A 24,945-nucleotide genomic window follows, 5' to 3' on the forward strand; every position below is an offset into this window, starting at 1 on the left:
TAACACCTGGAAATTGCCAGGATGTTATTTCATTCATCCCTATTTCTGCCTCCATCATTATCAGCTGCTTTATAAGAGGCCGATAGTGAGAGAAAAAGTATTGGTTATTCCGCTGCATTGTGACATCATCTCTTACCTTATATGGAAGCGGGCAGTGATGTCACACAGGTGAGTGATGATGTCACAATAGAGCGGAACCTTAAAAACCCTCGGTTCCATCTCACTGGCTCAGACTTGGTATATGTCTGTCTCCTGACAACACTGTACCTAGATCTTCTCCTTGTGAGATTAGCGCTTTACTTGCGATTTACTTGTGGAATAGCGAAACTGTATTAGAGGATACTTCTGGATTTTCCTGAAGATCACTGACTGAGGACTTCTACATCTGGAGGTAAATCTGTTTTGTGTTGTTATTTATGAAACTATTATTATTTATTGTTATAGCGCCATTTTTTCCATGGCGTTTTACATGTGAGGCGGGGTATACATAATAAAAACAAGTACAATAGTCTTGAACAATACAAGTCACAACTGGTACAGGAGGAGTGAGGACCCTGCCCGCGAGGGCTCACAATCTACAAGGGATGGGTGAGAATACAGTAGGCGAGGATAGAGCTGGTCATGCAGCGGTTTGGTCGATCGGTGGTTACTGCAGGTTGTAGGCTTGTCGGAAGAGGTGGGTCTTCAGGTTCTAACTAGAAGCTTTCTTCTCATTATTTTTTCATGTATTCTTGAATTTTGTATGAAAACACTTTTTGCGTTTGTTGCCATTTTCTGACACCCGTAGCGGTTTCTTTTTTCGTGATTTGGGGTTGGGTGAAGGATTATTTTTTGCACCCTGAGCTGTCGTTTTTACTGATACCATGATGGGGAACATGCGATGTTTTGATGAGTAACTCGTCCGGCACAAATCACGGCACAATACAACAGAAAAAACATTTTCATGAATATTTTTATTTACAATTCATGAAACAAATCCAGTCCTCAGTGGCCGGATATAAGAGTAGGAATGGCCGCAAGAAAACCAGGGAGCAAATATCAGTGTCCAGCAATTTACAGGGGGAGGAGGGGAGATTTCCTTTATTAATAAATAGTAGTAATAATAATGGCAGCCAGCGCTCTACCTGTATGGGGCAGGGCGGGCTGCACCAGGGATTATAGCACTGTGTAATATGGCTCCAATGTTATCTTCTCCCCTTCAGATCTCCCTCCTGACTCTGTCTGGTCCAGGACCACAGAGGGGACGTCAGCTCCTGGCTGTCTGGTCCAGGACCACAGAGGGGACATCAGTCACCACCTACATAAGCTGAGAAGAGAACATCAGCGTGCACAGGACCCCGCAGAGCCGGACATCTGTAGAGTGAGTATAATGGCTGCCGCCAGGGTCCATCTTCTTACACTAATTAGATAAGTGGAGGAGGCCGGACCACGGCTGTCAGCACCGACCACTGAGTTAGGCCAGAATTGCACCTGACAACCTCCCGCATTTAACCACTATCATTCGGCTACTTGTTGGCTGATTGTCGGGTGTCTGGTGCCATTAAGGCAGTTCTTACTGCTGGAAAATACTGACCAAATACTGAGCATGTGAACATGGCCTAAAGCTGAAAATTATTTGGTTTAGATCTGAAATAAAACTTGTGTCAGAGTATAATGTAGCCCCCCCCTCATAAAATATGTAGCTCCCCTCATAAAATATAATGCAGCCCCCTCATAGAGTATAATGCATCCCCTCCCATAGAGTATAATGTAGCCCCCTTAAATAAAATAATGTAGCCCCCTCGTAGAATATAATGCAGCCCTCAAATAGAATAATGCAGCCCCCTCATAGAGTAAAATGCAGCCCCTTCATAGGGTATAATGCAGTCCCCTTAAAGAATATAATGTAGCCCCCTCAAATACTATATTGCAGCCCCCCATAGAGTAAAATGCTGCCCCTTCATAGGGTATAATGCAAACTCCCATAGAATATAATGTAGCCCCCTCATATAATATAATGCAGCCCCTCCATAGAATATAATGTAGCCTCTCCATAGAATATAATACAGCCCCACAGTCCTACAGTCTTATGGCCACCAGTACTAACTGATATATATATATATATATATATATATATATATATATATATATATATATCCCACAATCCTCACCTCTCCTCCTCATTCCCCCGCGGTTCCAGACTCTGCTCCAGTCTCAGCAGCTGCACTGCCATCTGCCCGGCACACAGTATGAGGTGACGTCATCACGCACCGGCTGTGGCAGAGGCAGAGGGCAATAATGGAGCAGGGAGTATCATCTGATGCCCTCTCCTCTATTATTGCACCTATGATGCCGATACAGTTGAATGCGGCACATGCTGGGGGCAGCAGCGGTGGAGCAGCAGGCGACAGGAGGAAGGAGACGACTGCTGCGGCTAAAGCCTGTGCCCGCTGCTAAAGAGAAATTAATATTCACTGCTCCCCACGCCCATGGCCAGTCCGACCTGGGCTCTACACACAGAACTGAGGAATAAAATGGTAAAACTCATCTGTTCCTTATACTACAGGTGGAATAATTCTCTACTGCTGGAAGGTTCTCAAAGTTTTACTTGTTGAGCGTTGAAAACTCCAAGTGTAAACTTTGTTCTGGATTAGGAATCTTATTTCCATCGGGAATTCACCAGATATTACTGTAAGTATTCTGAGGTCATAACAAACATTTCCTGCCTAAAAATAAAAGAATAAAATCTGACCGATCTATTGTTCCTTTTAGGGTTGATAAACGACTACAGAGCTGAAATCTTGACAAGAAGATCCCTGTCGATTACTAAGATCCCAGCTGAATTCTGTAGCACTACTAGTGACATCACATTTCTTGGATTTACAAGAAGAGTAAAGTAGTTAGAAGGTAACGATACTTTTCTGTAACATTGAAGTCTAAGTTGCAATGTGTGAACATGATGTGAGGAATAGCGCCATTTCCGGCCATTATATGGCTTGTATGGTATTTTGTATTGTTCTACAATTTTCACCCTACAGTCACTATCTCTAATTTGCATTTGTCTTTGAATCAGTGTCTCCCGCAAAAAAAGTATTTTACCTCTTACCTTAGGTAGCACAGAGCCATGGAGGAAATTATATATCAGTACTGAGCATTGTAGCTGTGAATCCAGCTCTGGTATAAGCTAATGTACCTGCTAGAATCCTGCAGGACAATGATTCTGTGCTTCCTCCTGGCAGTGCTCCTCCTCTGCCTCCTAACTTGTGAAATCTCTGTGCAGAGCAAGACGGATTACAGGAGGTTATTCAGAGTTAATGAGCTCAGGAGACGGGAAAGTGGAGGAATTGACCCATAAGAATAGATTAAAGACGATTTCTCTGATATCATATGTTACAAAGTTTCTTATAATCACTTATACTAGTGATTTATACAATTTGTTGCCGGGCAGTTCCCATGTAAACACTTTCTCGATGTTTTGCGGCTTCATCTTCTCGTCCTTCCATACTACTTATGGTCACTACTTTTTGGCTTTTGCTGTTTATTGTCCTATAACTTTTTTCCATTTGTGGATTATTCTGCAGGACTTCTCGCACACTGAGTGACTTCTGCGTGTTGCTCTGCGCTGTGAGATCTGCGACTATTGTGCGCCGGAAGAGCACGTTACTGAACACTTTTGAGGAGAAACCATGAGTTCTCGGGAATTGAGGCAGCTGATCATGGACAACATTGCATGGATGAACCGGCCAGAAAACCGAAGTAAGTGAACCTTTACAATGTAAGGGGTGTGTGTGGGGGGATTATACCGGGGTCTTTTTGTCGTCACCCCAGTAACAACAGGTTCCACTCTCTAGTTCTTTCCATAAGAGGAGTTAGAAATATTTCTGCCTGTATACTGGGGACAATGTTAGACGGGGAACTAAACTAATAACTCTGGGTATTGTAGTAGTGACGATCGGTGGGGTCCGGACCCTCAGACCAGCACACATCGCTCACAACAGGGGTCAACGTGCTTAGATTATTCTTGGGTGTGTGCAGAGCGGTGTCCCGGCCCAGTAAAAATTTATAGAGAAATAATAGATAGATAATAGATAGATAATAGATGATAGACACATTTGTACCTGTCATTTATGATATTTTCTGTCATTATAATACATGAGTTTTTCCCTTCAGATCAGAGCCCTGTGATCGGAAGACTCAGGTCGTCTCAGACAAGAGGAGGAAGGATTGAAGATGACAGAGATTATTTACCTTCTCCAGAGAGAAGAAGAAGAGTTAGAGACCCATCCAGGCGCTCAGTACGAGAGGAGACCAGACACAGGAGCCGTTCGCCACATAGGCCGCTACCTGACCGTCCCATCTCTCCTGAGCCTTTACCACCGACCACGCGCCCTGACAATCTCAGGCCTGCGGAGGCTTTACCACCGACCACGCTCCCTGACAATCTCAGGCCTGCGGAAGCTTTACCACCGACCACGCTCCCTGACAATCTCAGGCCTGCGGAGGCTTTACCACCGACCACGCTCCCTGACCGTCACAGTTCTGCTGATGCGTCACTACCGAGCAGCAGCAATAACAGGAGTGGTGGAAATGAAGCGGCAACCACCTCCGGGGCCGATCCTCAGCCAAATTTTATTCCACCATCCGTGGGCACAGATGCTGAGAATCAGGCCGGATTAGATTCAGTTGAGGATACAACCCCACCGCAGGCTGCACCCCTGCGGAGGAGAGGACGGCGGAGAGGAATGACAAGGATACGGCAAATAGAACGCCTTCCTACCAGGAGCGCCACAGGCCAGGAGGAGATTCCTTCTTGTGCCATATGCCTAGGTGATTATGAAGTAGGTGAGCAGCTTATTGTGCTGCCCTGCCGACATCTTTTTCATCAGAGCTGCATTACACCATGGCTCCGCCAAAACCGCTACTGTCCTTACTGCCGCCAAAACTGTTTCCAACAGAACAGACAGAGAAGAGCATAAATCCCAACATGTGCTCGTGTATCCATCCCCAATATATATTTATTTCCTTTATTAATGATTTTTACTAAATAAAATGTATATGTTTTTTATACTTATGAAGTCAGCACTCCATTTTTTCAGTTTTCTATGTTACCAGGAGTTTCTTCGTGTACGGCCATATTGATACATTTATAGAGGAACAGTCACACGATGCAACTACTTTTTACCTATTTATGCATCATTTCCGGAATTTTCTAAACTACATCAGTGATATGTCCGCCACTGCATTACAGAATCCATTTAGCTCTAGTGGTCCCCATACTTGCCATTATCCGTTCTGCAATTTCTGGGGCAACACCTCTATTAAATCTGTGGACAGTTTGCTCCAATTACAAAACAAGCACTAAATCTATTGTACTACTTCTAATCTGATTTACTATGCTGCACGTGAGTGTCCATATATATGGGGCTGCATTACACTATAGAGGCTGCCTATGGGGGTGCATTATATTAGGGGCTGCATTACACTATAGAGGCTGCCTATGGGGGTGCATTATATTAGGGGCTGCATTATACTATAGAGGCTGCCTATGGGGGTGCATTATATTAGGGGCTGCATTACACTATAGAGGCTGCCTATGGGGGTGCATTATATTAGGGGCTGCATTATACTATAGAGGCTGCGTTATACTATAGAGGCTGCCTATGGGGGAGCATTATATTACATTATACTAGGGGGTGCATTATATTATAGAAGCTGCCTTTGGAGGTGCATTATATTAGGGGCTGAATTATACTATAGAGGCTGCCTGTGGCGGTGCATTATATTATAGAGGCTGCCTATGGGATGCATTATACTATAAAGGCTGCGTTTGGGGCTGCATTATACTATAAAGGCTGCCTGTGGGGGTGCATTATACTATAGAGGCTGCCTATGGGCCTACATTATACTATAGAGGCTGCCTATGGGGGGGGGGGCATTATATTAGGGGCTGCCTTACACTATAGAGTCTGCATTATACTATAGAGTCTGCCTATGGGGGATGCATTATACTACTGAGTCGGCCTATGGGGGTGCATTATACTATAGAGTCTGCCTATAGAGGCTGCCTATGGCGGGTGCATTATGCTATAGAGGGTGCCTATGGGGGTGCATTATATTAGGGGCTGCATTATACTATAGTCTCCTTATGGGAGGTACATTATACTATAGAGTCTGCCTACGGGGGGTGCATTATACTATGGAGTCTGACTATGGGGGGTGCATTACACTTTAGAGTCTGCCTATGGCGGGTGCATTATGCTATAGAGGCTGCCTATGAGGTTGCATTATACTATAGAAGCTGCCTATGGGGGTGAATTATATTAGGAGCTGAATTATATTATAGAATTGTTATCAATAAAAGATCCAAAAATAATTATGTGCTTAAACATTGGGCTTATTAGCCACATCAGCGCCACCAGTCCTTCCTATTTCTTATATTGTAATCAGCCCCTAATCGCCCGGACCCCCAAAGATCCCGAGATTCTCCGTCAGAACAGAGCTATGGGGGAAGCCATGAATTACGTCCTATGACTGATGTGTGAACACCCGGACAGTACGGGGGGCCGGGGAGGTGACGTGCTGTGGATGGAGACCCCTTTAGGAGCTTGTCACATTGGGGGTGTTAGAGCCCTAGGGGTCTCTGGAGACGTCCTACCTTCTTCGGGCCTCCTCCATTTTCAGTCGGCAATTAGGGGTCTCGTGTTCCTTCTTTGATGGGTGGAGTCTCGTCATGGGGGTCTCGGGACAAGATCCTGCGGGAGCAGCCAGAAAATGGAGGGTTACGGTAACGTAAATGATCGGGCAGACCCCTGTATAAAAGCCGGGAGGTGGGAGCTGTGATGGGGTCACTGCAGCGGGAAAACAGAAGTTTGCAAAAATGTCTGAATTTAAAGGGGCCGTTCCCTTCTGATCTAATGTGCCAGAAAGGTGTTGTGGGGGTCCCACTGATCCCCCAGATGTCAGTCCTCCACAGGCGGATACTTACCGGAGGACACCGGGCTGTCCCCCTGCTGGCTGCCACGGTCCCCACATGGCGGGATGGAGGGGCTCGGAACGGCAGTAATTGGAGGGCGGTGTTTTCGGGACTTGGCTGCAGACAGCAGAAGCATGCGCGCGGAGCGGCTCATGGAGGCCGGGGGAGGGGAGGCCACGCTCTGCAGCTTGTCTCGCAGCTTCTGACTCCTACAGGTACAGACACGACATGAGGGGGCAGAGGATTAAATCCCAGGACCCCCAGAAATAACAGCTCGCAGGTGGCTGAGATTAATCAGAGCTCAGACCAAAGGTGCAGTAACCGCCCTCTCCAGCAAAGCAACGAACCTGAGATCAATGAGTCCGGCTGTACAACACTGTAGAAGAGCTGCAGTGTAAAGAATGGTGGAGGGACAGAGCACCAGAAGGGACGCTGCTGACTGCACCCACAGACCGCGAGATCCCAGGAGCGGGTGAGAATGCGCCCAGCGGGTACGTACCGGGCCTCGGGGTCCTGAGCGTCCAGGGTGGGCTGCTCTCCGGAGTGTAGGGGAGAGACTGGACAGGAGCGGCCGCCCTGTAAGGGAAAAAGAGCAGTGATGGGTAACAGACGGCCTGGAGCTCGACTAACGGCAGCGCTGCCGAGAGCACAACGGAGGGTGGCCGCTGCCGAGAGCACAACGGAGGGTGGCCGCTGCCGAGAGCACAACGGAGGGGGGCCGCTGCCGAGAGCACAACGGAGGGGGGCCGCTGCCGAGAGCACAGCGGAGGGGGGCCGCCGCCGAGAGCACAACGGAGGGGGGCCGCTGCCGAGAGCACAACGGAGGGGGGCCGCTGCTGAGAGCACAACGGAGGGGGACGGAGGATCTACAGTCCCCTGCAGTGGATTCAGTCTCCTCCTACGGAGGGAGATCCATCATCCGGGGTCAGATGTGTCAGCCCCTCTGGAAACAAAAGGCATGCTGGGAGATGTAGTTCCATGATGTCATTAATGAGGGAAGTAGCCGGGTCGTCCTTCCTACACCACACGACGTACCCCAGAGCCTTCGAGCCGCTCCTCATCCTCTTCATCCGGGGTGGAGAGGACGCGGATGAACGACAGACCGAACTGCTCCTGCTTGTTGAAGGGCTGCGTGCAGGTGACACGGTCCCACTTCTCCAGGGCGGCTCCTGCGAGGAAGTCTCCTGCCGAGGGGAGTCTGCTCTACAGAAAAACCTGCAGTCCCCCCAGAGCAGCACACACTCCAGTCACCTCCGGAGCTGCATCCACAGAAATTATTCATATACTCCAGCCACCACCAGAGCTGCATCCACAGAAAATATTCATATACTCCAGTCACCAGAGCTGCATCCACAGATAATATTCATATACTCCAGCCACCTCCGGAGCTGCATCCACAGAAAATATTCATATACTCCAGGTCTTTTATTAAATAAAATAAAAATACTTTACATGACAATAACCAAGATACAGTACAAATAAAACACCACAGAACAAAACATAAGAACAAAGCTCCAATCAGACGACAACAAACGACAAAAATCACAAAGAAATAAACCAGAAATGAAACCAAAATGGAGAAAGTTCATGACCCCTGTAAAAATTTTACATAATAAATAGTATAAAATCATATAAGACCCCCGGCCCAGCTTCATTCATACTACTATATACAACCCCAACTACATTCACACCGTCCTATATACAATATTATATACATATATACACTATAAACACATTATACTAAACCGAACATTATACAACACTGCAAACACAACAAAACCCTACCGGTCCCACTGCCTTACCTTACAGCCCCCCCCTTACACCACCACATTCACCCCACCTAAATACAATACAGTGTACAAGATTAACATTAACACATTTTTTTTTTTTTTTTTTTTCTCTTTTTACTATTTTTTTTTCCTTTTTTAATATATTAATATACACACAGCTACTCTAACTATCCCGCCACCCCTGATCCAGCTCTGGCCACAAAGTTCAGGAATTATCCGAGCTAGGATCAGGCCCCAAAGTTTTTCCCCAGGCGGGGCCTGGGCCAGGCCAGATCAGTCTCTTATCACCGCCGTTGAACCCCCCAATCCCCCCGCCCAACCTAACTAAGACCCTCTATTATACACACTATATACAATATATACAATACACTATATACAATATATACATAAACCAACATCACAGAACACAACCTACATACTCACCACCCAAGGCTCAAGTTCGATGCCTGCAAACCTTCTATTCAAGGAACAGAGATACAAAACAAAAATCTAGGGTGTAAAGATATCAGCCCACCACCAGGATATAGGAGCGCTAACGGACTAAGGCACCCCGAAGGAGAAACCCCTCCAGAGATGGGCCGCCCTCCGGGCACCCAGTCTTTCGCACTCCAGAGAACGCACCTTCACCAGGGCACCTAGGATGCTGCTACCAACTTCATCTACACGGAGGATTTTACTCTGCGTCGTAACTAAAACTCGTGCGTTCCACGTGAAGTACCTGACCACTGCGCTGACTAAGAATAAAGTGGCTCGGTCCCTTCTCCCGAGGTCTCTGAACGCTCCATAGGCCCACTCGGCATAGGACAGAGTGGCCAGCCGCGGCCAACCAATGGAAGCGCCCACCCTGTTGTACACCTCTGTATTAAAGGGACAATGAAGCAGGAAGTGCTCCATGCTTTCCAGCATGGTAGCGCAATCCTCACGGGGACAATTCCTGTCCACGGAGCTCCTGTGCTTCAAATTGTCCCTCACATACAACTTACCTTGGAAGCAGCGCCAAGTCAAGTCCCAATACTTCTTGGGGATCCTACTAGAATTTAACAAACTTAACCCAACCTCTAGATCCCGACTCGGGCAGTCCCTGAGGACCAATGGTCTCTGAAAATGCGAAAGCAAGACCCGCATGTCGAGGAGTTTCCTCGGGAGGGACCTCACTTCCCACATTCCCAGACCCCACCGGCGCATCATTTTCAGAACCGGGGTAACATAAGCCGGGAGATGCCCGTGCGGTGTGCGAAGATCCTTCAATCTTCCCCCTGTCTCCCATTCCTGGAAGAAAGGCTGAAACCATCCTTTGCAGGAGAATACCCACGGAGGAGCCCTCTCTTTCCAGAGGTTTGCCACGTTAACTTTCAAAAAGGTGTTCACTAGAAACACCACGGGGTTTACCATATTCAACCCCCCTAGTCTCCTCGTGCGATAAGTGACCTCCCGTTTGACTAGGTTTAGTCTATTCCCCCATAACATCTGGAAGAACAGACTGTAGACCCGTGTCCAGAGAGGCTCCGGCAAGACACAGACGCTGCCCAGGTAGATTAACAAGGGGAGCAGGAAAGCTTTGCACAGGTCAACCCTTTCACTCAGGGTCAAAGACCAACCCTTCCATTGGTCCACTTTTTGGACGACACCCTTGATTCTGCCTTCCCAGTTTTTCGTGGGGTAATCACCCTGGCCAAATTCGATGCCTAGGACTTTGGCATGTTCTTGGGGTTCGGGGAGGGTGTCCGTAAGATCAAACGTGGGATCCCCGCCTCCCAGCCAGAGACTCTCACACTTGTCCTGGTTGACCTTGGACCCGGATGCCTCCGAGTAGCTCTCCACTTCTGACATCACCACCATCGCCTCCTCTTGCGAAGAAACAAAGACAGTAACGTCGTCCGCGTAGGCCACTACCCTCAGGATAGCCTCTGGCGCCAACCCGCCCATCCTCACCCCCGCCAACGGTCCACAATCAACCCTTCTGAGGAAGGGATCGATCGCAAACGCGTAAAGCAAAGGACTAAGAGGGCAGCCCTGGCGGACACCAGATCCCACCCCGAAAGGTTGTCCAATCCACCCGTTTACCAGAGCGAAAGTCTCAGCCCCTGCGTACAAGGTCTTAAGCCAGTCCACAAACCCTCCAGGCAGACCATACCTCAAAAGAGTGGACCAGAGGTACTCGTGGTTGACCCGATCAAAGGCTTTTGCCTGATCCAGGGTCAGCAAGAACCCCTTCCAAAGGCCCGCCCTGCCTTGCTCCACGGCCTCTCGGACACCCAGAACAGCACTGAAAGTGCTACGGCCAGGAACGCAACAGTGCTGGGCCTCCGAAAGGAGCCGCGGTGCAAACTTCACCAGCCTATTGAAGAGTATCTTAGCCAAAACCTTCCTGTCCACATTGAGAAGTGATATGGGACGCCAATTCTCAATGCGTGACGGATCCTTACCCTTTGACAAAATGATCAAAGCCAACCTCCTTAATGATCTCGGCAGAGTGCCCGAGGAGAGACACTCATTAAACACCTGAGTCAAGAGGGGGACCAAGGAGTCCCTAAAGGTCTTAAAGAACTCGGACGTTAAGCCATCCGGACCTGGCGATTTTTTGGGCCGGAGCCCATCGATCGCCAGTCTCACTTCCTCTTCTTTGATCGCTTCTGCCAAACCGCCAAGCGAGAGGTCAGCCCCTGGCTCAGGAACAGCTTCAGCCAGGAAAGCCGACATCCTGTCACGATCCAGTTCCTTCCTTCCCAAGAGGTGCGAGTAGTATGAACTGACGACCTCCAAGATCCCTGATCTGGACCTTCTCAGGGATCCCGTACTGTCCATCAGCCCTGTCACTATCTTACTATTCACTGACATCTTGCAGCTTCTGTAAGGGTCGGGCGAGTAGTACTTCCCGTAGTCCCTCTCAAAAACCAAAGATGCGTGCCTATCGTACTGACACCTCTTTAGCAAGGATTTCACACTGGAGATCGCCTCGCGGCTACCCCCAGTCGAGACCAGTTGCTCGAGTTTCCTCCTCAGGCTCTGATACAGGCGATCCCTGTTCAGGCTTCTGAGGTTCGAGAGTTGCCGGAAGAATCTCGCCACCCGATGTTTGAACATCTCCCACCACTCAGACTTAGTGTTACTTAGGCCCAGCAGCGGTACCTGGCTCTGAAGAAATTCCTCAAAGGACCGTCTTACAGCTTCTTCCTCAAGGAGTGACGAATTCAGCTTCCAATAACCTCTTCCCATCCGAGGAGTCTCTGTAACGCTCAGAGAAAACATAATCAAACAGTGATCGGAAAATTCCACCTCCACAACCGACAAAGGCGAGGAGACGGCATCCTCCTTCAAATAAAACCTGTCTAACCTAGACCTGCACTGACTACCTCTAAAAAAGGTGAACCCCGCGTGGCCTGTGTTGTGCCGGATGTGGACATCCACCAGGCGTGCCTCACTTACTATCCTATTTAGCGCGACGCAATCGTAAGCCAGCCGGTCTCCGGAACCTCCTCTATCACAGGGTCTCGTGACGTTGTTGAAATCCCCTCCAAAGACCACCTGCCGACTCGAAAATAAGAAAGGTTTGATCTTCATGAAGAGACACTTGCGGTCCCACTTGGACTGGGGACCGTAGATGTTAATGAGCCGAAGCTCCTGTCCCCCCATGGAGACATCTAGGATCAAGCATCTCCCCATTTCTAACTCGATCAATCGTCTGCATTCAACCGCTGCGGTCTTAAAAAGGACCGCCACCCCGCTATACGGCTCGGCCGCAAGAGACCAGTAGGAGGGCCCGTGCCTCCACTCCCGCCTTGCTTTATGCATGGTTGATAGGTCGGTCAACCTGGTCTCCTGCAAAAACAAAATGTCGGCGTCAAGTTGGCCGAGAAAATGAAAGGCCGTGTACCTTGCCACATCTGACTTTATGCTGGCAACATTAATGGTTGCCAGCGTCAACGGGGTGGGTGCCGCCATCATGATTGATTGAATTAGATAGCCTTTTTCTTCCCACCTCCAACAGTTTCACCCTCTTCCTCTGACAATGATGAGTTTTTAGTTCGCTTAAGACAAACAGACTCATCCATTCTCTCCTTACATACACTCTGGCCCTTGTCTGGTGGTCCTGAGGTAGTCCCCCTCCCAGAAGGCTTTGTATTTGCCCCCTGAGAAGAAGACCCAGCGACCTCCTGAGCCCCAACAACGTTGTCCGCAACCTCCGGCCCCGGGTCCCCATCGCCCCCCTCTGGAGGGGAGTCCTGGAGGGCCCGGAACCGGTTAGAGAGATCCACCAGAGGGGGGGCGGCTGGACCTTCCAATGGCACCTGGATCAGGGCTACGGAGTCAGAGGGGTCGCACTCCAAGGAGGAGGCTCGAGGCCCGGACCCCCTCTTATCCTTAGTTGTTTTCCTGTTACCCTTTTTCTTTTGCTGTGACCACTCCCCCTCTCCCTCATCCAGACTGTCACCGGATGAAGGTTCCTGGGCAGACATGGCGTCCTTTTGCTCCTCCCTTTCAAGTCTCTTGACTTCCTCGCTCAATTCGCCGTCTTTAGGATCCTCAGCTGCAAGTGAAGCACCCGGGTCAGAGTTTAGGGTCATTACTCCCTGCCCCCTGTTCCCACGGCGCTGCTGCTGCCGCCTGATATTGGATGGCGGCAGCCTGCTCCTCACCGGTTCCCTGCCTCCTCCGCCTCTGCTGGTCCCTTCACCGGCGAGATTAGTCCCGGCTTTCGCCTGTCCCGCACTCGCCGCTTTCAGGACCGCATTGGCAAAGGAACGCGGACAGCGACTGAACGGGTGACCGAGGTCACCACACAGGTTACACCTAATCCTGCCACAGGTAGCAGCGAGATGGCCGAGGTCCCCACACAGTGCGCATTTCTGGGTGGTACACTGCGCACTGAAGTGTGTGGGGCTGCCGCACCTGTGACAGACCTTAGGCTGCCCCCGGTAGAAAATCAAGATCCTGTCCCTCCCCAAAAATGTTGAGGAAGGGATATGGGTAACGGTGTTTCCTGAAACCTTCAATTTCACCATGAAGGTCCAGGCTCCTGACCAGATACCATGCTCATCGAGGGTCTTCTCGGGAATACCGATGATGTCGCCATATCGTCCAACCCAGGTGGAGATGTCGACACAGGAAAGTGACTCGTTACTGGTCAAAACGGTCACCTTCCTGACCGAGTTCTGGCGGGATATTGCTTCAGCGAGGAAACCCTGCCATTCGGGGCGACCCCGAGCCAGCTCATGGCGAGACCAGAAAAGCTCAAGGCCCTCCGGTCTCACGAAGCTGACATCGAAGTAGGAGGTCCCATAGGGATGGATCAAGGCAAAGATGTCATATGCCACGAAGCCCATCCCCAGCAGGAGCTCAGCAACCTTTGACCGATCAGGACAGGCATCCTTGCTTACCCACTGGAGACGGGCCACGTTCCTACGGTTACTCCTCTGCCCCGGTGTCGGCAGAGACCAGACAGTCTCTGCCCCTCTATCTCGGAAGGCGGAAAGACCGTGTCTCTCTATCCAGAAAGACAGATCAACCTCCCTCCCCTCTACATTGATGGAACTCTCCCCTCTCCTCAGGGCGTCCAGGAAGCGCTGTTGCAAGTCACCATCCTCAGGGTCACCAGACAAGGGCGCACTACTACCCCCAGCAGTGACAGCTCCTGAATAGCTTGGGGCTGAAGACCCCGCCACCGCTGGGGAGGCAGCGGGACCACTACCTGCTTCCCCTCCACCAACACCAGTAATGTTCTCCTCATTCACTCCACCACCACCACTATTCCCATCATTTGCAACATCACTACTGCTATCATTCACTCCACTACTACTCCCATCATTTGCAACATCACTACTCCCATCATTTACTCCACCACTGCTCCCATCATTCATTCCACCACTATTCCCACCATTCACTCCACCACTACTCCCATCATTCACTCCACTACTACTCCCATCATTTCCTGCACAGCTGCTTTCATTCTTCTTACCATTGCCACCACTTCCCGTCACTTTTTTTCCAGTATTCACACCACTATTTGTAAAACTGTTCTCTGCACCTTCCACAGTAACATCCATTTTCTCCTCACTTGTGTCTGCTGGCTTCTTTGCACTCACACCTGCTGGACCGGGGGAGGGGTGCAGCACCACACCTGTTTTCCCTTGATTGGTGCTGGCTCTCTGTTGTGTCTCTGGAGCGCCTTGCCCCCCTACTGCAGCAGTTTGTATTTTATTATTCTGGGCCTGCTGCTTGTTGGGGGGCGCCGCCTGCCCCGCACCCACAGCCTTCGGGGTCCCGGTGTCACATTTGGGTGCTGGAGCAATCTGTCCTCCCGTCGCAGCAGGGCGCCCAGTGTTCCCTGCAGATGATGTTTCCTGCTTTTTTTTTCCTTTTTGGACTCGCTGCTCCCCTATTGCAGCCGCGTGCCTCTTCTCTGTTGAGGCGCACTGCGCCCCTGTCACAACAGTGCGCCCCCCTTTCGCCGCACCAAGTTTCTCGGACCTGCCCCCCACAGCCCCGGCGTCGGCCGGCTCAGCCGTAGCGAGCAGGGATGGAGTCTGCCCACACCGTCCCCCTTTCGCAACGGCGTGGACATCCCCCTCGCCCCCCTCAGCCCCGGTGATAACCGGCTTAGCCGCAGAGGGCAGGGAGGGAAACTCCTCGGGGTCCCCTATGTCCGGCGCCGTGAGTACCTCCACAGCCTCGCCCCCTGCACTGTTCCCCGCACAGACGGCAGCACCGCCGGACGTCCTCCTCCTCTCCCCACCTTGCCTATGCCCCGGACCCACTGCAGAGCCCGTGCCTTTAGGTTTGGTGGGGTTTACACAGGAGGTGGTAGGTGTAACATCATCCATCAGTACATATCTGTAACTCACCACCTCCCGTGCGGTCTCCTTCGTTTTCTTCTTCCTCTTCTTTGTTTCCTCTGCTGGCTCGTCCTCACCAAAGGAGAAGCGGTCCAGGTTCACTGGAGACTCCAGCTGTCGGATCTCCTGTAGCAGACCGCCCTCCTCTTCCTCCGCTGACGCTCCAGCCTGTGCTGTCGGAGTCCTCTGCCGTGCCCGGAGGCCGCTTCCCTGTTGTCGGCTCTGCGACTCACTCTCCCGGCTGGTTCCAGCTTGTAGGACTCCAGTCACAGCCACCTCGTCGTCCTCCTCCTCCTCGTCGCTTAGGACGCCGGCTGGCGGCTCTCCTGAGGTATTTAACCCCTTCATTTCTGAGAACCGCCGCTGGTTCTTAAACCTCTCCAGGAAGGGACCTGCGCTTTTCTCAATCCCCTCCCGGAGGAGCACTAACCGGGCCACCTCATCTCTGAGGGCTCTCAACCTCTGGGAGGTCACGGGTTTCTCCTTGCTAGAGGCTCGGGTGTTCAGGATCCGTGCCTCCTGCAGCTTCTCCTTCAGCCCGGTCAGTGCTTTGCCGGCGTCCTCATACTCACGTAGCATGGCGACCACTCGGGAGGAGAAGGTACTCGTGGACTCGCCGGAGCTCCTCTCCCCCCAGGATGTTCCTGGGCTCTCCTTCCTGGGGCCTGGGGTGCCCCTGTCTCCCTCTCTGGGCGGACGATGAGCCGTCTCAGGGTTGGAGTAGGTGGGTAAGGTTTTCTTCACCCGTCCTGACCTCCTCAGTCCCTCTTGGGCCGGTTGCTGCTGCTGCTGCTCTCTGTCCCCCGCCGGCACAGACCGGGGAACAGAAGCCTGGGAAGCCATGCCGGCCTCCCAGGAAGCCTGCCTCTCCCTGGGGAGAAGAGAGGCAGACTCTGGGCCTCCTGCTGGAAGTGCTGGAGCTCACAAGACAGGTGCTGCTTCTAGCAGGGTGTGACTGATTGTGGGCACCTGCCCTCCAGCCACCTCCAGGGCTGCATCCACAGATAATATTCATATACTCCAGCCACCTCCAGAGCTGCATCCACTGAAAATATGCATATACTCCAGCCACCTCCAGAGCTGCAGTCTGTAAATTCACACATTATGCTCCACTCACATCTACAGTGGCATGTAACCGTTTATCCCCTGCTGGTCAGAATCACTGTTATTGTGAACAGTGAAGAGAGCTGAAGATGAAATGATCTGTAAAAGGCCTAAAGTTACAGATGTCGCCTCTCCTTGGTGTTTTAGGCAATAAAAATATATATTTTTTTCATCGTTTACATTTTAAAAATTACAAAAAGGAAAATGAGCAGATGAAAAAGTTTGTGCACCCTGCATGGTTAGTACAAGTATCAGCCTGTAAACGCTTTCTGTATCCAGACACGAGTCTTTCAGTTCTTGTGTGAGGGATTTTCCTCCGTTCTTCCTTGTAGAATTCCTCCAGTTCTGTGAGATTCCTGGGGCGTTTTGCTTCCTCTGCTATTTTGAGGTTTCGCCACAGATTTTCAATGATGCTGAGATCAGGGGACTGTGAGGGCCATTGTAAAACCTTCAGTTTGCCCCTTTTCAGGTCTATTGTGGATTGTGACGTGTGTTTAGGACCATTCTCCATATGTAGCAGCCATCCTCTTCCTCTTTTCACCTTCAGCTTTTTTACAGATGTTTTTTTCAAGAATTTGTTGAAATTTCATTGAATCCATTCTTCACTCTACCCTTGAAATTTTCCCCAAGCTATTGGCTGCAACACAGTGCAAAGAATGATCCTCCCCCATGCTTAATGGTTGGCGAGATGTTATTTTCCTGACATTCTGTGCCCTTTTTTCTCCACCTTTTATCATTGTGGCCACAGAGTTCTATTTTATCCTCATCGGTCCACAGGACTTGTTTCCAAAATGCATCAGGCTTGTTTAGATGTTCTTTGCAGACTTCTAAAGCTGAATTCCATTGATTGGATGCAGGAGAGGTTTTCCCCTGATGACTCTTCCATGAAGGTCATATTTGTGCAGGTGTCTCTGAACAGTAGAACAATGTACCACAACTCCAGAGTCTGCTCAATCTTTCTGAAGGTCTTTTGCAGCCAAGTGGGAGTTCTGATTTGCTTCTCTACCAATCCTATGAGCAGCTCTTGATGAAATTTTCCTTGGTCTTCCAGACCTTATCTTGACCTCCACTGTTTCTGGTAACTGCCATTTTTTAACTACATTACTAAATGAGGAAAAGGCAACATGGAAACGCTTTTCTATCTTCTTATAGCCTTCTCCTGCTTTGTGGGCTCCACCATTTTCCTTTTCAGAATGCTAGGCAGCCGCTTAGAAGAATTCAAAGCTGCTGTTTTTTGGTTAGAGGAGGCTGGGTTTTTATAAAGCTGGGAAATTTCCATCATCGGCCTTTCCTAACAATTATAGTGAAGAAGCCATAACCTTAACAGGCTAATTAAGGTCTGAAACCTGGGTCAAAGTTATCTGAGCACACATATATCCAAGGGTGCACAAACCTTGGCATCAGCCAGTTGTCCTTTAAGTAATTTTGAAAATCTAAAAGATGAAATTACTGTATATACTCGAGTATAAGCCGAGATTTTCAGCCCACTTTTTTTGGCTGAAAGTAACCCTCTCGGCTTATACTCGAGTCATACCCAAGGGTCGGCAGGGGAGGGGGAGCGGAGCTTTGTAATAATACTGCTCCTGGCACGGTCCCTGCACGTTTTTTTCCCCCCCGACAGCTTGTTTCTGTAGTGAGCGGTCACATGGTACCGCTCACTACAGTAATGAATATGGACCCGACTCCACTCCCATAGGGGTGGAGCCGCATATTCATTACTGTAATGAGGGGTACCATGTGAAAGCTCACTACAGGAAGAAGCTGCCGGGGTACAGACGTGCAGGGACCGCGCCAGGAGCAGGTGATATAACGCAGTGCGCTATATTCACCTGCTCCCCGTTCCACCGTCGGCGCCGCTGCCTCCTCTACACTGACACTCAGGTCAGAGGGTGCGGTGACGCAATTAGTGCGCGCCGCCCTCTGCCTGAACATCAGTGCACAGGATGGGGAAGACACAGCGGCGGTCGGCGGTGGAATGGGGAGCAGGTGAATATAGCAAGTGCCGAGGGCCTGAGAGGTGAGTATGCGATTTTTTTATTCTTTTAATCGCAGCAACAGCATATGGGGCAAATGTCTGTATGGAGCATCTTATGGGGCCATAATCCACATTTGTGCAGCATTGTATGGGGCATATTTTAATATGGAGCATCTTATGGGGCCATCATGAACTGTATGGAGCATTATATGGGGCTCCTGATTTAATATGGACATTCAAAAACACTTAACCTACTGATGTCTCAATTAATTTTACTTTTATTGGTATCTATTTTTATTTTTGACATTTACCAGTAGCTGCTGCATTTCACATCCCAGGCTTATACTCGAGTCAATAAGTTTTCCCAGTGTTGGCTTATACTCAAGTACATACGAGATATAGATAGATAGATAGAATTTTCCTTCTCACCCCAAATGGGGGTGGTCTTTGTTGTCCTTCCTCATTCTCGAGTCCTCCTGGGAGTTTGAGGGTTCTGCGCAGGATCTTAGCTGTTCCCAGCATTGCGCTTTTCTGGACAGAGCTCAGATGTTGCTCCTGGGATCTGTTGCAGCCATCCTTCCTCTTAGGGGTCACTGCTCCACGTGCTACGATCACCACTGGAATCACTGTTGCCTCCACACCTTCTCCAGTTCTCCTCTGAGGCCCTGGTGTTTCTCCAGCTTCTCATATTCCTTCTTTCTGATGTTGCTGCCTCATCTATTATCATTGCTGTCCTCTGCTCCTTGTCTACTATCACGTCTGGTTGGTTAGCCAACACCTGCTTATCCATCTGGATCTTTAGATCCCACAGGATTTTAGCCCCTTCATTCTCCACCATTTCTCTGGGGTCTCCCACCTGGACTTAGCCCATACGCTGTGCAGATGTTCCTGTATACAATTCCCGCTCCTTGGTTGTGGCGTTCGGTAGACGCTGTTCCTGCATTTCGCATCCTGCCATTGTGTGTTGGACGATTTCTGAGGTTTCTTTGCATAGTCTGCACCTTGGGTCTTGTCTTGTAGATTCCGGCTTCTATGGATCTGGTCCTTGGTGCTCGCTCTTTTGCCGCTATGATCAGTGCCTCTGTCTCGGAGTCCAGCTTTCTCCAGCCATTGGTAGGATTTCTCCATGTCAGCCGCCTCCATTATCTGTCGATGGTACGTCCCATGCAGCGGCTTGTCTTGCCATGGTGCTTCATGGTCCTGCTCCTTCCAGATCTGTTGCTGCCTTAGGCTCTCTCAGCATCTCATCGTTTGGAGCCATTCTCCTGCTGTATTCCTGGATACTCCTGGTTTCATCCGTGATGGTGGCTTGGATGCTTATCAGGCCTCGACCACCCTCCTTTCTGCTGGCGTACAATCTTTGGGTGTTAGACTTAGGGTGGAGACCTCCATGCATTGTGAGGAGCTCTCGTGTCTTTTGGCCAGCACTGTTCACAATAACAGTAATTTTGACCAGGGGTGCACAAACTTTTACATGTTGCTGTACTACAGTCACACCTAAAGCTGCAATAAATAAAAAATTACATTTTCTGCACCAGCCACATCTAGAGCTGTTGTCACCATTTTCCTTTACCCTCTTTGAACATCCGGACCCCTCTGTGGTTCTTCATCAGTCTGGCGTCTGCCGGTGGCATCAGCGTGGTCGTGGGGAGGAGAGTGGTGAACCCCTTATCCAGAGTCCAGATGGAACGTCCCACGTCGATCTGTAGGAAGGCCGAACCACTGTTTCCTGTTCACGGGGGCGGACACAACACATGAGAGCAGAGACACCCAGTCACACACAAGCTGGAACACCAAGATCTGCTCCAACTGCGGCACCTATATCAATGTAGCCGATGTGACAGGCTCGATCCAACTGTAACTCCACCCGGAGCTGCCGGCTGCGGTCCCGGGGACAGCTGAGCCACGCTGGGTGAGGTTGTCTATCAGGAGATTCTCCACCGGATGTTTTGGGCCTTGCAACAGGTGGAAAGAGAAGTGTGTAACCTGCACGTCGAGGCTCCTGCAATACAAATAGGAGAGCAGAACGTCGGGGCCACGTGAAGACCGAAACTGGGATCATAAACACAAAAGAAATGCTGTCACAGCAGGCAGTAAAGCGAGCGGGTAATCCGCCTGCAGTGTATGTGCCGCCATCTAGTGGCCAAAGGTAACACACACAAGAAGATGGAAATATTAGGGGGGTTTTGCTCAATTAAAAAACAAAAAAATAAATGAAGCAACAAGTGAGTTGTGTGAGCCCGAGAGACCGAGGTTTAGCCCTAAAAATAAGAATTGTAGAATAAACAAATCATGGACACGTCGGGCGCGGCCTCAGGAGCTGCAGAGGTCAGCTGTGCTACACTGCCGGCATCCGCCTGTACCAGGAGCAGCTCCCGGCCCACTGACATTAGGGCGACCACAATCCCGGCGGGGGAGACAGCGCGCCATGTTGTGCTCACAGTCACTACGGGCAGCCGTACACTGGGGGGGGGGAGGGCGGCGACCGCGCACTCTGGGGGGGGAGGGCAGGGACCGCACTCTGGGGGGGGGGGGGGCAGGGACCGCACTCTGGGGGGGGGGCAGGGACCGCACTCTGGGGGGGGGGCAGGGACCGCACTCTGGGGGGGGGGGGGGCAGGGACCGCACTCTGGGGGGGGGGCAGCGACCGTGCACTCTGGGGGGGGGGCAGGGACCGCACTCTGGGGGGGGGGCAGGGACCGCGCACTCTGGGGGGGGGGCAGGGACCGCACTCTGGGGGGGGGGGGCAGGGACCGCACTCTGGGGGGGGGGGCAGGGACCGCACTCTGGGGGGGGGGGCAGGGACCGCGCACTCGGCGCCATGATGCAGAACACGGTCCGGCTGATTGTACAATGAATTGGTCTCCAGCAAAGTAACGCACAGAAAACGCCATTCACACCTCGGTATTCGGTAACAAGGTGAACCGGCCTGGGTGTACCAACATGGCAGCGTCTACACTGGAGTTGATTTCTTGAGGGGGAGGAGTGATTCCTTGGATCATGACATCACCGGAAAGGGCGGAGCCTCCTTCAGTCCAATGAAGATCCGATAACAGGAAGCTGCTGGTGGAGAAGAAGAGAAGTGAGGAGAGGACCGAGGGGCTGCAGCACGGAGCCGTGTGAGGAGAGGACCGAGGGGCCGCAGCATGGAGCCGTGTGAGCAGAGGACCGAGGGGCCGCAGCATGGAGCCGTGTGAGGAGAGGACCGAGGAGCTGCAGCATGGAGCCATGTGAGGAGAGGACCGAGGAGCTGCAGCATGGAGCCGTGTGAGGAGAGGACCGAGGGGCTGCAGCACGGAGCCGTGTGAGGAGAGGACCGAGGGGCTGCAGCATGGAGCCGTGTGAGGAGAGGACCGAGGAGCTGCAGCATGGAGCCGTGTGAGGAGAGGACCGAGGGGCCGCAGCATGGAGCCGTGTGAGGAGAGGACCGAGGGGCTGCAGCATGGAGCCGTGTGAGGAGAGGACCGAGGGGCTGCAGCACGGAGCCAGTGTGAGGAGAGGACCGAGGGGCTGCGGCATGGAGCCGTGTGAGGAGAGGACCGAGGGGCCGCAGCACGGAGCCAGTGTGAGGAGAGGACCGAGGGGCTGCAGCATGGAGTCGTGTGAGGAGAGGACCGAGGGGCTGCAGCATGGAGCCGTGTGAGGAGAGGACCGAGGGGCTGCGGCATGGAGCCGTGTGAGGAGAGGACCGAGGGGCCGCAGCACGGAGCCAGTGTGAGGAGAGGACCGAGGGGCTGCAGCATGGAGTCGTGTGAGGAGAGGACCGAGGGGCTGCAGCATGGAGCCGTGTGAGGAGAGGACCGAGGAGCTGCAGCATGGAGCCCTGTGAGGAGAGGACCGAGGGGCTGCAGCATGGAGTCGTGTAAAGAGAGGACCGAGGAGCTGCAGCATGGAGCCGTGTGAGGAGAGGACCTGCAGCATGGAGCCGTGTGAGGAGAGGACCGAGGGGCTGCAGCATGGAGCCGTGTGAGGAGAGGACCGAGGGGCTGCGGCATGGAGCCGTGTGAGGAGAGGACCGAGGGGCCGCAGCACGGAGCCAGTGTGAGGAGAGGACCGAGGGGCTGCAGCATGGAGTCGTGTGAGGAGAGGACCGAGGGGCTGCAGCATGGAGCCGTGTGAGGAGAGGACCGAGGAGCTGCAGCATGGAGCCCTGTGAGGAGAGGACCGAGGGGCTGCAGCATGGAGTCGTGTGAAGAGAGGACCGAGGAGCTGCAGCATGGAGCCGTGTGAGGAGAGGACCGAGGGGCTGCAGCATGGAGCCGTGTGAGGAGAGGACCGAGGGGCTGCAGCATGGAGCCCTGTGAGGAGAGGACCGAGGGGCTGCAGCATGGAGTCGTGTGAGGAGAGGACCGAGGAGCTGCAGCATGGAGTCGTGTGAGGAGAGGACCGAGGGGCCGCAGCACGGAGCCGTGTGAGGAGAGGACCGAGGGGCCGCAGCACGGAGCCGTGTGAGGAGAGGATCGAGGAGCTGCAGCATGGAGCCGTGTGAGGAGAGGACCGAGGAGCCACAGCACGGAGCCGTGTGAGGAGAGGACCGAGGGGCCGCAGCATGGAGCCGTGTGAGGAGAGGACCGAGGGGCCGCAGCATGGAGCCGTGTGAGGAGAGGACCGAGGGGCCGCAGCACGGAGCCGTGTGAGGAGAGGACCGAGGGGCCGCAGCACGGAGCCGTGTGAGGAGAGGATCGAGGAGCTGCAGCATGGAGCCGTGTGAGGAGAGGACCGAGGAGCCACAACACGGAGCCGTGTGAGGAGAGGACCGAGGGGCCGCAGCATGGAGCCGTGTGAGGAGAGGACCGAGGGGCCGCAGCATGGAGCCGTGTGAGGAGAGGACCGAGGGGCCGCAGCATGGAGCCGTGTGAGGAGAGGACCGAGGAGCCGCAGCACGGAGCCGTGTGAGGAGAGGACCGAGGGGCTGCAGCACGGAGCCGTGTGAGGAGAGGACCGAGGGGCTGCAGCATGGAGCCGTGTGAGGAGAGGACCGAGGGGCTGCAGCATGGAGCCGTGTGAGGAGAGGACCGAGGGGCTGCAGCATGGAGCCGTGTGAGGAGAGGACCGAGGGGCTGCAGCATGGAGCCGAGTGAGGAGAAGACCGAAGGGCTGCACCGTGGACCCTTGTACAAGGGAATTGGGATCAGGACTCGGTGTGATGCGCTGAGGATGTAATGTGGAAAGGGGTTGGTGTCAATTGAGCAAAAGGAAGATGATGAGGGGCTGTGGGGAATGGAAGGATGATGAGGGGCCGTGTGTGGGGGGATGATGAGGGGCTGTGGGGAATGGAAGGATGATGAGGGGCCGTGTGTGGGGGATGATGAGGGGCTGTGTTGGGGATGGGAGGATGATGAGGGGTTGTGGGGGGGATCATACATACTGGTTTGCTGTAAAGTGAATGGGGTGATGTAACTCCCGTGTACACAGAATAGAAAAAAAACAGCTTACCGGAGCTCAGAAGCAGAGTCCCTGGGACCAAATGTAAATAAAATCTGAAGAAAGTCCAGCTGATAGGAAATGAAACAATTTAGTGGAAAAGAGATGAAAAATGAAAATGTGTTAATTTGCAGAGAGCATAGCAACACGAGGCCATGTGTGTCTGAAATGCGCGTTTCTATGCTGTCTCTGCAATTTAGCACGTTTTCATTTTTTATCTCTATTCCAATAAATGTAGCAATTTCCAAGAAGCTGGATTTTCTTTACATTTGTAATTCTCCTGTGTTGGGAGGTGGGGATGTCGCTCTCGTGAGGCTGCATGTTGGGGGCTGTGTTGGGGAAGCCGTCACTCCTGTGCTTTTTGTTACATATCGCTAACGTGGCTTAGGCTACTTTCACATTTCCGTCTTCTGGGCTCCGTCGCAATCCGTCGTTATGGGCAAAAAACGGATCCTGCAAATGTGCTTGCAGGATGCGTTTTTGTGCCCATAGACTTGTATTAGCAACGGATGGGCACACGTCGCATCAGTCATGCGACAGATCCGTCGTGTTTTGGCGGACGCGATGCACAAAAAAAGTTCAGTGTAACATTTTTTTGTGCGATTTGTCTGCCATTTCTGACCGCGCAAGCGTGGCTGGAACTCTGCCCCCTCCTCCCCGCTCATCACAATGGGCAGCGAATGCCCACGTTGTGCTAAATTTAGCACAACGTCCGACAGTTTGCGACGGCCCCGTACCGACGGAAGTGTGAAAGTAGCCTTAGTTGTACATATTGGTTTGTAAAGTTTATTGTTAGACTTGTATGTATAAATATATGTATATTTTTCTCCTTTTGTTAAGACTTATTTATTTGTTTTTAATAAAACT

The 24,945-nt window shown here is 51.8% G+C and overlaps 2 protein-coding genes across 4 annotated transcripts; one reads left to right on the forward strand and one right to left on the reverse strand.

Moving 5' to 3' along the window:
- Window positions 1-243: 243 nt before the first annotated feature.
- On the forward strand, window positions 244-5,046 carry LOC143789486 (uncharacterized). 3 transcript variants are annotated; one of them, XR_013219243.1, is made up of 6 exons: window positions 244-391; window positions 1,203-1,360; window positions 2,546-2,670; window positions 2,752-2,886; window positions 3,561-3,735; window positions 4,137-5,046. XR_013219243.1 is itself a non-coding variant. In XM_077279024.1 (6 exons), the coding sequence occupies exons 5-6, from the start codon at window positions 3,666-3,668 to the stop codon at window positions 4,953-4,955; spliced, it is 876 nt and encodes a 291-aa protein (XP_077135139.1). In that variant the 5' UTR covers window positions 244-391; window positions 1,203-1,360; window positions 2,546-2,670; window positions 2,752-2,886; window positions 3,561-3,665; the 3' UTR covers window positions 4,956-5,046. The 3 variants fall into 3 exon arrangements, 2 of the variants coding, with proteins under 2 accessions (XP_077135139.1, XP_077135140.1); XM_077279024.1 differs by having other exon boundaries at window positions 4,150-5,046; XM_077279025.1 differs by lacking the exon at window positions 244-391 and adding an exon at window positions 423-676 and having other exon boundaries at window positions 4,150-5,046.
- Window positions 5,047-6,630: 1,584 nt separating this feature from the next.
- On the reverse strand, window positions 6,631-24,399 carry LOC143789487 (uncharacterized). The gene is made up of 9 exons (XM_077279026.1): window positions 24,346-24,399; window positions 24,091-24,149; window positions 21,555-21,717; window positions 20,473-20,656; window positions 20,228-20,383; window positions 7,988-8,136; window positions 7,452-7,528; window positions 6,965-7,161; window positions 6,631-6,731 (listed from the first exon to the last, which is right to left on the reverse strand). The coding sequence occupies exons 1-9, from the start codon at window positions 24,397-24,399 to the stop codon at window positions 6,631-6,633; spliced, it is 1,140 nt and encodes a 379-aa protein (XP_077135141.1).
- Between the last annotated feature and the right edge of the window lie 546 nt (window positions 24,400-24,945).

Source organism: Ranitomeya variabilis, unplaced genomic scaffold (genome assembly GCF_051348905.1).
Source record: "Ranitomeya variabilis isolate aRanVar5 unplaced genomic scaffold, aRanVar5.hap1 Scaffold_273, whole genome shotgun sequence".
Taxonomy (NCBI): domain Eukaryota; kingdom Metazoa; phylum Chordata; class Amphibia; order Anura; family Dendrobatidae; genus Ranitomeya; species Ranitomeya variabilis.

Coding starts and splice junctions, on each gene's coding strand:
- LOC143789486 (XM_077279024.1), top strand. CDS start 3,666: ATGAGTTCTCGGGAATTGAGGCAGCTGATCATGGACAACATTGCATGG. Junction 3,736..4,149: donor GAACCGGCCAGAAAACCGAA/GTAAGTGAACCT, acceptor TTTTCCCTTCAG/ATCAGAGCCCTGTGATCGGA.
- LOC143789487 (XM_077279026.1), bottom strand. CDS start 24,399: ATGCAGCCTCACGAGAGCGACATCCCCACCTCCCAACACAGGAGAATT. Junction 20,657..21,554: donor CCTTGTTACCGAATACCGAG/GTGTGAATGGCG, acceptor TTTGTATTGCAG/GAGCCTCGACGTGCAGGTTA. Junction 20,384..20,472: donor CATCGGCTACATTGATATAG/GTGCCGCAGTTG, acceptor CCCCGTGAACAG/GAAACAGTGGTTCGGCCTTC.